A 10,860-nucleotide genomic window follows, 5' to 3' on the forward strand; every position below is an offset into this window, starting at 1 on the left:
CCCCCTAAAAGTAAACAAAACAACTGTTCCACAAGCCTGGGGAATCCATGAAACTTGGGGGCGAGGTGGGGGAGAGAGCCACAGGTTGGATTCATAGAAACACAAACACATTTGAATCTGGAGTTTTTCGACATCCTCAATTGAAATTTTTTGATGATCGACACACACACACCCCGTGACCCCTCCAGACTGCAACCATGGCTCTCGTCCTAAGATGGGCAGAGATAGCCCAGCTACAGTGATCCATGCTCTGATGACCTCTCGTTTGGATTACTGCAATGCGTTATACGTGGGGCTGCCTTTGAAAACGGTCCGGAAACTTCAGCTGGTACAAAACAGGGCAGCCCGTTTACTAACAGGGACTGGCTGGCGAGATCATATCACGCCAGTCCTTCTACAACTTCATTGGCTGCCAGTCCAGGTCCAGGCCCGATTCAAAGTGCTGGTATTAACATTCAAAGCCCTACACGGTTTGGGGCCAGGTTATTTGAAGGAACGCCTCCTCCCATATGTGCCTGCCCGGACCTTAAGATCATCCACAGGGGTCCTTCTCCGTGAGCCCCTGCCAAATGAAGTGGGGCAGGTGGCTACTAGGAGGAGGGCCTTCTCTGCTGTGGCACCCCAGCTGTAGAACGAGCTCCCCAGAGAGGTTCGTCTGGCGCCTACACTGTACTCTTTTCATCGCCAGCTGAAGACCTTTTTATTTTCTCAGTATTTTAACACCTAATTTTACTTAAATTTAAACTTTGTTATTTTAATCTCATATTTTAACCTATATTAATTTTTGCTGTGCAGTTTTATTCTGGTTGTGCTTTTTATATTGTATTTTGTATGTGTGTTTTAAATTTGTTGGTTGTTTTTATGCTCTTCACGGTTTTAATTTTTGTGAACCGCCCAGAGAGCTTCGGCTTTTGGGTGGTATAAAAATGTAATAAATAAATAAATAAGTTAGGCAGATGTCCTTCCAGGAACACCTGTAAAGGTAAAGAGAGGCTCCTCCAGGTACAGATCCTCCCCCCCCCCCGCGCCCCACATGCACCGGGCGCGCAGCTCCCTTCCCAAGTGCGCCGCTTTCACCCCGCCTCCTCTGGAGGTGTCCGCCCCCCCCCGCCCCTTATCTGAGCCATCTCCGCTCATTTTTCTTAGTCCAGATTTTATCGGGGGGAGGGGGAGCTTTCCTTCTCCTCCTTTCCCTAATCGTTACGCGCGCGGACGGGTGTGTGTGTGTGTGTGTGTGTCCAATTCCTCCTCCTCTCCCAGGCTCGTGCGCCCCGCCTGGGGTCGCCAAGGCCCCGGCCCCGGCCCCGCTGCGATCTGTCCTCCCGACCAGCAGGTGACCCTAAGCCGCCTTCCTCCCCTCCGCCCTCCCGCTGCCATCGGCGCCGCCTGGAGCTCGGCGATCTTCCTAAGCGAGAGACGCCTCGTTGCCAGGGGGCGGAGGAGCCCGGGGCGGGGGGGGATCCCGCCCGCGCGCCCGCGGCCAGGCTGGCGCTTCGGTGGCGCTCCGGAGCAGGTAACCTCTCCAAGAGCGCACGCGGCTCCCCAAAGCGCACGAGCCCGCTCGGCTGGGGAGGGGGCGCACGCGGGGCGGGGCGGGCTCGCGGGTTCCGGGCTGGCGGGGGGCGAGCAGGGCTGCGCGTCGCCTCCGCGGGGGCGCGTTTGGGGGGCGGAGCGGAGCGGGGCGCGCCGTGGCCGCCCGGGCGTGGAAAGCGAGCAGCCCCGCGGGGCGCAGCCCGGGATCCGCTCTCACGCGCAGCAGCGGGCTGCAGCCCCTTCGACGCGCGGCTCCACGCACGTGCGAAGCGAGCCACGACATCGCCCAGGTCTAGAGTTCAGGGGAAGGGCAGGAGCCCTTCTCCGGACTTCGGGCCATCGGGCGCTCGCTTGGCAGTTCTGCTTTTCTTCCCTCTCGGAGAGGCCCCCTTCGCCAGGCTCGCCTCCGCCGCCTCCTGACTGAAATGGGGTCCCAGGTTCGATCCCGGGTATCTCCAGGTGGAAGGACTCGGGCAACAGGGTGGAAAGAAAGGAGCGTTTCTCCCTGAGGACCATGGAGAAGTACTGGCAGGCGGAGAGTAAAAATAAATCAGTCCTGATCTCCGTGGACCAATGGTTTGATCCACTGGAAGGCAGCGAGGGAGGGAGGGAGGGAGGGAGGGAGGGAGGGAGGGGGGGGGGGAGAGAGAGAGAGAGAGAGAGAGAGAGAGAGAGAGAGAGAGAGAGAGAGAGAGAGAGAGAGAGAGAGAGATTCCATATCTGACTGCTTTTCTGAAAATGCATCCCAGGGGCAGGGGCATGGTTCCCAAGTTTTGCAGAGAGAAAGAAAATGTGCAGTTATTAATTTGACCAGTGTCCTGTTCCTCCCCTTCTGCTGCGTAAGCTGCTCACTGCTGCTGCAGCTTCTTTAAAAGGTTTGGGTTCCCCCAAATCTCAGCAATCGGGTTTCCAGTAAAATATATAACCTGGACTACTTTACTAGCACTTCCATGCGGTTGTTCCCAGTGGTAGAAGCATTTCACCTTGTGTGGCAGATGTCTTCTGTTTCTGGCTCGGGGCTCACTTGAGTAAGAGTGACTTCTCCAAGCCATGCAGCGATTCTGAGGCTAAGCAAGGATTTTGAATGAAGGTGCCCAGGGATGCCATCTAGCCAGGATTTCTTGGCCAGTTGCCAGAAATGGAGGGAGCAAAGCTGGAGGTGTGTGTGTGTGTGTGTGGAATCCATCTGAGCTGTTAATGTGCATTTCTTTGCTGTCACAATTTATTTATTTATTTATTGCATTTCTATACAGCTCAATAGCTGGAGCTCTCTGGGCGGTTCACAAAAATTAAAACCATTCAAAGTATAAAACAACAGTATAAAATCATAATATAAAATACAATATAAAAGCTCAACCAGATCAAAACAGCCGCAATGCAAAATTACAAATTTAAAACACCAAGTTAAAATTTATTTACAGACTGTTAAAATGCTGGGAGAATAAAAAGGTCTTCACCTGGCGTCTAAAAGCATATAATGTAGGTGCCAAGAGAACCTCCTTAGGGAGCTCATTCCACAGCCGGGGTGCCACAGCAGAGAAGGCCCTCCTCCTGGTAGCCCCCTGCCTCACTTCCTTTGGTAGGGGCTCGCGGAGAAGGACCCCTGAGGATGACCTTAGGGTCCGGGCAGGTGCATGGGAGGAGGCATTCCTTCAGATAGCCTGGCTCCAAACCGTTTAGGTCTTTAAATGTTAATACCAGCACTTCGAATCGGGCCAGACCTGGACTGGCAGCCAATGAAGCTGGAAAAGGACTGGCATGAAGTGGTCTCGTTGGCCAGTCCCTGTTAGTAACCGGGCACTTGTGCACTAAAATATCTTACAGGGAAATGACAAGTAAGGTCTGCAATATTTTCTTGCAGATTTATAAATGTTGCAGCCTATCCTCACGTGGTCTTGTTCAGGGTTCCAATCCTGGAACTCTGTTTCACCCTGCCCTTTTCCAACAGACATTCAGGATTCTGTAGCTGCTGAACATACTCAGTTCTCAGGCTGGTGGAGCGGGACTGGGGACAGGGCAGTGGCCCAATGTTGTGTTTTCAAAGGGGCTGGCACTCACTACCTGAGTTCGCTATTAGAGGGAGTGATTAGTGGCAAGGGGTCCTGCACATGAGCCATGCAGTTGCTTGCAAAATCAGGGAGATTTAACCCTTTCTCCTCTTGTTCCCTTTCCCATCACAGAATGGTGGTCACCATAGTACTCCGAGTGGCCTTCAGCCTGATTGGCTGGTTCTCCCTCTACAGCTGGTCTTGCCACTGGTACAAGAACCGCACCTACGAGTGGAGCTGCCGACTGGTTACTCTGACTCACGGGGTCTTTGCCACCTGCCTCTCGGGTTACATCTGTTTCATTGATGGCCCGTGGCCTATGTCTTATCCAGGTATGCTATAACCATTCTGCCTTGGACTGGATGTTGGTTTGCACTCAAAGGCAACTCGCAACTTCCGTTAGGGATTATTAGGAAAGGGACTCATAATAAAACAGCCAGTATCACAATATGGCTATTTCAATGCGTGGTGCAGCCACACTTAGGATATTGGGCCTAGATGCCCCATTTTGAAAATGATGCATCAGAGGTGGGAAGGTATGAAGATGAGTGTTCCAGATGAGCAGGGGGCTGAAGCGTGGTCCCTCTGGGAAAAGGCTAAAGGCACAATCCTAGGCATGTTTACACCAAAAAAAGTCCTATGACTCCTAGTATCCCCCAGCCACCCTACAAAAGTTGTTGGACTTTTTTCTGTCTAAACATGCACAAGATTGCACCTTAACAGGGGGAAGGGGAACACATGATGGAGATTTATAAAACAATTATGTATATTGGATCAAGGTAATGTTGCACTGAGATATTAAAAGAATTCATGCACATTAATGTATGCATTTAGCTTAGTACATTTGTGAATTAGTAACACCTTGCTAAATTCAATAGTATATTGATGTACATGGGGTTGGACCCAGACTTAGTAATGCTTAGAGTAGGCCCATTGAAATCAATGGGGCACAAGCAAACTATGAAAAATAAGCAAGTCATGTAAATTTTCTCAATGTGCATTCCTGCTAGACATGACCAAATCCAGCTCTTTTCTTTGACATTTGTTTTCTCTGTGCATAAGTCTCCTTCTGCTTGTTGTTTTAAACGGGGGGGGGGGGAGGGATTTAAACTCTGCTGCTACCCCACGTGAGCTGTACCACATGAATCTGCTGACTGTGCGGCTTGCCTCTTGGGTCAGGAGCAGGAATTGACACCTTCTGCATTGTGCCCCTCTTGAAGCTACTTGTTGCTGGTCATATGGGCTGAGTGGAGGTTGACTTCATAGAATCATAGAATCGTAGAGGTGGAAGGGGCCTCTGAGGCTATCGAGTCCAACCCCCTGCTCAATGCAGGAATCCACCCTAAAGCATCCCTGACAGATGCTTGTCCAGCTGCCTCTTGAAGGCCTCTAGTGTGGGAGAGACCACAACCTCCCTAGGTAACTGATTCCATTGTCGTACGTAACTGATTCCATTACCTCCCTAGGTAACTGATTCCACTTGATTTGGGCCTTTCCTTTCAGGGTCTCCAAATACCACGCTCCAGGTCCATGCGCTGTGTATGAGCTTGGGCTATTTCCTCTTTGATCTGGGCTGGTGCGTCTACTTCCAGGCAGAAGGGGTGTTGATGTTGGCCCATCACACCGTCAGCATTCTGGGCATCACGGTCTCCATTGCCCTGGGCGAGTCAGCTGCGGAAGTCAACGGCGTCATCTTTGGCAGCGAGATCACCAACCCGCTCCTGCAGGCCCGCTGGTTTCTCCGGGAGAAGGGTCTCTATCCCGGTTTCACAGGAGACGTGGTGGATTTCCTCTTCATCGTACTCTTTGCTGGGGTGAGGATCGGCGTTGGGGCTTGGCTGATGTTCTGCGTCTTGGTGTCGCCCAATCCCAAGTGGTACGTCAAGATGGGCGGCGTGATCATGTATGCGGTCTCTTGCATTTTCATGGTGAGCATCTGCCGATTTGCCCGGCGGAAAAGCATAAAGAAGTATCACGCCTGGAAGAGCTGGTGGAGCAAAGAGAGGAACTTGAATGCCAACGGATTCTTGAAGAACCATTGACGCCAAGCCAGGCTGGGTCCGTGTTCCTGATCTGGCAGTGAATGTTTCCCAGGGCTTGGCCCCCAAGACCATATCTGAAAGAAGAGCCACATTGGAGCAAAGAGCCGGCGTGGTGTAGTTGGTTAGATCACTGGAAAAGAACTGGGGAGACCCACTCTGCCCCCAAGCTCGCTGGATGACCTTGGGCCAATCGTGTTCTCTTAGCCTAACCTACCTCGCAGGGTTGTTGTAGGAGTAACATGGGGAGACTCACATTGATGCTGCCCTGCGCTTCTTGGAGGCAGGATGGGATACAAATGTGATAGGTCGACAGGCAGTATCTCGTGCTGCTGGACTGGAGCAGATTTTATTCCTGTCTTAACTTGAGTGACGTTTACATGGTGGCACGTGCTGGGACTGCTAACGCAAAGCACATTCAGTAAGAGAAAAGGGCTTTGCTTACAAAATTAAATCTGTTTGAATCCCCAAGCGTGTGAGTGCATAGAAGAGGGGTGCAAAAGCTCTTTCGCCCCTCAGGGCCAAATCCCATTCCAGAGACATTCTCGGGGGCTGCGTCGCACTGGTGGGTAGGGCCGAAGGCAAGAGGAGCCGGGCCATAATAAAAAAATAATTTAAAAAATGCCAGCATATTGGAGCTTAAAGCTCTCACAGCCGGTAACTGAGCCCAGGAGAGACGTTTCTTCCATTTAGAATGGGGGAAAGAACAGGCCAACGCCGGGATACCAGCAAATGATCAGCAAAGAAAGGCTGCCTGAGGAGCTCCAGAGGGCCTGAGATACAGCACCGTTGCTCTAGAATATGCCTAAGTGGTCACGCAGCAATTAATTGGGTTTGGTTTTGAAGATAATGTCTGGAACACCCCCTTGGAATTCCGGGTAGGGTTATCCCTCTAGGACAGCCTTCCTCAACCTGGGGCGCTCCAGATGTGTTGGACTGCATCTCCCAGAATGCCCCAGCCAGCTGGCTGGGGCATTCTGGGAGTTGTAGTCCAACACATCTGGAGCGCCCCAGGTTGAGGAAGGCTGCTCTAGGAGGTTCTTATTTTCTCACAGCTTGATGTTTTCATTTCGATTACTATTTATTATATACATTGATATTATATATATTGAGATCAGTGTTAAGGCGTTGCTGGTAGTTGGGTGGGTGTTCCTCCATCGCCAGTCCTGAGCTTTCCTCGTCCAGCTTTTCTGATGCCTCTGAGCTGCAGCGGACCCTAGCTTGGCCAGCACTGGTCCCAGTGTGTCTTTGAACAGCATCACTCGTGGGGCAGGACTGAGAATGTGTCTACATTTCTTGCCCTTGGGCACAGGGTCTCCCAGTTAGTGTGCTGAGCAAACCATCCCTGGGGGTCCAAGCACGGTGGGTCTTGAGGACTGCAGCAGCAGGAATCTCAATTGCCCAGGACTCACTGAGTTAGAAACGGACTTAGGAGTTAGAACTGGTAGGAGCCTCTTGGGTTGTAGTCGATCTCTGTGGAAGGAAAGGTATTCCACGTGTCCTGTCTGATGTCGTAAAGCCAGGGCAGCCCACCTGCCCTCTCCACCACCCTTGGGAATTTGTATGGCTGTATTATTATAGAATATATCTGGTGGAGACTATCAACACCGATTTCAGTGGGGCTGTGAATTCATAATGGGTTTCAGTCAGAACTGTAAAGGATCAATCCAAAGTGCCAACCCTTACCCCCCAAAATGGGCTCAGGACCTTGGATAGCTCCTTCAGAGTTCTGTCTGGTTCTGACTGAAACCCAGAATGGATTCACAGCCCCACTCAAATCAGAGCCACCAGCCTCCGCTGAATATATCATATATCTTTTTAAGGATGAACCTGGTAGCTCCTACTGAGAATCTCAGCTTCATTTTAAATATGAAAGGAGCAAGTTTAGTCTGATCTCTCTTCTACTTATGCAGAGGGAAATCAGAGACAAAAACGTAAGCAATTTCTTATGCTAGAAGTGAAGGAACCAGGTTTTCCTTAATGTTGGCCTGAGTTCTTGCTTCTGCCTTGTGTTTTCTTTATCCACAGATGGGACTTCCTCATACAAGAGAGTTGCTGGTCTTTGCCCCCACCAACCTGAACAAAGCAAATCTAGGCTCTCCCAACCCCTAAAGCCCGAAAAGTAAATGCAATAATCATTGTGTGCGTTTGTGAAGTTTATTTACTTATTTATTTAGACTATTCCTAGACCCCCCCTTTAAGGGCAAAAGCTCTGCAAAAGCAGCTTACATAATCAAATCCCATACTATCATAAAACAGCAAAATGCATAAAATCAAGTTATGCAAGTCTGGATGGAGCTCTTTGTTAAGTTTTGGTGTCTCGGTACATTGTGTGTTGAGGGTTTTTAAAAGCATAGATCTCCCCCCACCCCCCCCCCAAAAAAAACACACCTCCCCACCCTGCCCCCAGAGTCTGTGAGATCTATGTACATTAGAGGCATGCAGGATGGAGGTCAACGTGCACAAGGAAAAGGCTGAGCCAAGTTCTTAACTTGACATAATCACTAATCCACTGGCTCAGAGAGGTCACTTGAGCTACTCTGATGCTTTGGAGTGGCAGGACTGAATCTGTGACGTCTGGTTGCTGCCTCCCCTAGATAAGAACAGCCCAAGTGTGGCCAGGTGCAAGAGAGCAATCTTGCAAACATAGAATCATAGAATAGCAGAGTTGGAAGGGGCCTACAAGGCCATCGAGTCCAACCCCCTGCTCAATGCAGGAATCCACCTTAAAGCATCCCTGACAGATGCTTGTCCAGCTGCCTCTTGAAGGCCTCTACTGTGGGAGAGCCCACAACCTCACCAGGCAACTGATTCCATTGTCGTACTGCTCTAACAGTCAGGAAGTTTTTCCTGATGTCCAGCTGGAATCTGGCTTCCTTTAACTTGAGCCCGTTATTCCGTGTCCTGCACTCTGGGAGGATCGAGAAGAGATCCTGGCCCTCCTCTGTGTGACAACCTTTTAAGTCTTTGAAGAGTGCTCTCATGTCGCCCCTCAATCTTCTCTTCTCCAGGCTAAACATGCCCAGTTCTTTCAGTCTCTCTTCATAGGGCTTTGTTTCCAGACCCCTGATCATCCTGGTTGCCCTCCTCTGAACCCGCTCCAGCTTGTCTGCGTCCTTCTTGAAGTGTGGTGCCCAGAACTGGACGCAATACTCTAGATGAGGCCTAACCAGGGCCGAATAGAGAGGAACCAGGACCTCACATGATTTGGAAGCTGTACTTCTATTAATGCAGCCCAAAATCGCATTTGCCTTTCTTGCAGCCATATCACACTGTTGGCTCATATTCAGCTTGTGATCTACCACAATTCCAAGATCCTTCTCATCAGGACTCTGCACTCACTGCCATTGTTCCTGAAGGGCAGGTAGACCACAGATATGGCACAGGGAGCCACGAGACACGGAACGAAGGCCGCTTTACCCTGCAAGTCAGGGATGGAACATTTGCGCATAGGCTACAAGACTGTGCTCAAGACAGACAGGGAAGGAGGGAAGAATTAAGCAGCACGGCAAGCAAGCAGGCTTTGGATCCTAAAAGGACACAAAGGCTAAACTGCAACAGACCATTCTACACTGTTTAGAGCATTCACAATTTTAAGAACACGCAAGATGGAAGAATAAGGAGTTTGGCAAATGAAAAAGAGGTGTTTTGTTGTTTTTAAAGCATGGCTGGATGGGGAATGCTAGGCGTTGTAGGGTTTTTTTTTCTGTCTAAACATGCATATGAATGCATCTGGAGAAGGCAATCCTCTGATCCCTGGGCGAGTGTCCCAGGGAACATAGGATGGCTTAGAACACCTCTCTGAGGTCGGAGACAACACTCTGAACTCGGAAGAGGGAGTTGGAGATTATTATTATTATTATTATTTATTTATTTATTTATATAGCACCAACAATGTACTTGGTGCTGTACAAAATATACAAATAAAACAGCGATACCCTGCCTAGAGGCTTACAATCTAAAATCACATTAAAACATATGAAGGGGGGGGGAAGAGGTTCACAAAGCAGAAATAAGAGAATAATCATAGTAATAAGAACAGTAGATCAAGCTAAAATACCAAAAGCTATTGAAAACAAATGAGTTTTCAAACACGTTTTAAAATCTACAATGGATCCACCCCCTTGCAGTTGCTACAGAAAGTATTGCACCGGCTGCCTTCAGAGGTTGGAAAAACAACCTCGGAGGATGAGGAAAGGGTCGTTCCAGTGGGCAAGGAGAAGAGGAGACCAAAGAGACCAGAATGCTCCAGCCTTCTTCCTTCCCCCTCCAAAGCTACATGGCTAGACAGGCTAAAAGCCCATCTAGCAAAATCAAGAAAGACAGAGGATAGGGAGGGGAAGATTGCCTCTGCTGCTCCTCCTACCCAGCTTGCTTCAGCCCTGCAAAGCATAGAAAATGTGGGAGCCTCTAAGTTCAGGGGTTTCCAAACGGCAAAGGTGCAATCAATAGGCCCTAGTGAATTCAGAGACCCAGGTAAGTATGTTTAGAATTGCAGGCATGATTAGTAGATTCACTTGCCTACGCCTAGCAGACTAGTATATTGGTGAGAAGGCTGAGTTAAAACATGTCTTTGACATGCTAGATTTCCAGAGACAAGGAGTTTGATTTAAATGGAGGAATGTTCAACTATTCGATGTAACTACTACCACCACTTGCAATCTGAAGTTGTATATTTCAGAACGAAGGTTGTCACATACTCTTTCGGGTCATGTAGTTTGGCTCTTACCCATGAAAGGATCCAATTCTATAAACAGAAAGCAAAGGATGGATCCCTCTTTAAAGGGATGGGTAGCGGTCAAAGGAGTTCATGCGTTCACTCTCCAAGAAAGGCTAACCCACACCATCTGGATACTGTGGGCTAAGGGTAACAAATACTATGTTTTGAATTACTGTGTAATAATCATTTAATGTTCCACCAGTGATGGGTGTAGCAGATTTGTATTATATTTTATAATATATATATAAAAAGAATTGATGTATGTTAGAATGTCATAGCGTGTGTGTATCTTTTCTCTACCTCAGTGGCATATATATTGTTGGAAGTCTATGATTATATCTGTGCTGGTTGGGTATGATGGGAGTTGTAGTTGGAAGGCACCAGGGAGAGGAAGGCCGGTCATGACTAGTAGCCAATGACAGCCATGGATTTGTCAATTCCTTCTATAAAGCCACCAGAGCTGGTGTGGCTATCCCATCCTTTGTAGCACCAAATTCCATAAATTAGTAGCATGTATGAT

The 10,860-nt window shown here is 49.3% G+C and overlaps 1 protein-coding gene across 2 annotated transcripts; it reads left to right on the forward strand.

Moving 5' to 3' along the window:
* Window positions 1-3,711: 3,711 nt before the first annotated feature.
* On the forward strand, window positions 3,712-8,259 carry LOC134407232 (TLC domain-containing protein 5-like). Of its 2 annotated transcripts, XM_063138878.1 has the most exons (3): window positions 3,715-3,913; window positions 5,085-5,395; window positions 7,649-8,259. In XM_063138878.1, the coding sequence occupies exons 1-3, from the start codon at window positions 3,715-3,717 to the stop codon at window positions 7,730-7,732; spliced, it is 594 nt and encodes a 197-aa protein (XP_062994948.1). In that variant the 3' UTR covers window positions 7,733-8,259. The 2 variants fall into 2 exon arrangements, with proteins under 2 accessions (XP_062994949.1, XP_062994948.1); XM_063138879.1 differs by lacking the exon at window positions 7,649-8,259 and having other exon boundaries at window positions 3,712-3,913; window positions 5,085-5,857.
* The last annotated feature ends 2,601 nt before the right edge of the window (window positions 8,260-10,860 follow it).

This window comes from Elgaria multicarinata, chromosome 12 (assembly GCF_023053635.1).
Source record: "Elgaria multicarinata webbii isolate HBS135686 ecotype San Diego chromosome 12, rElgMul1.1.pri, whole genome shotgun sequence".
In the NCBI taxonomy this organism is placed as follows: domain Eukaryota; kingdom Metazoa; phylum Chordata; class Lepidosauria; order Squamata; family Anguidae; genus Elgaria; species Elgaria multicarinata.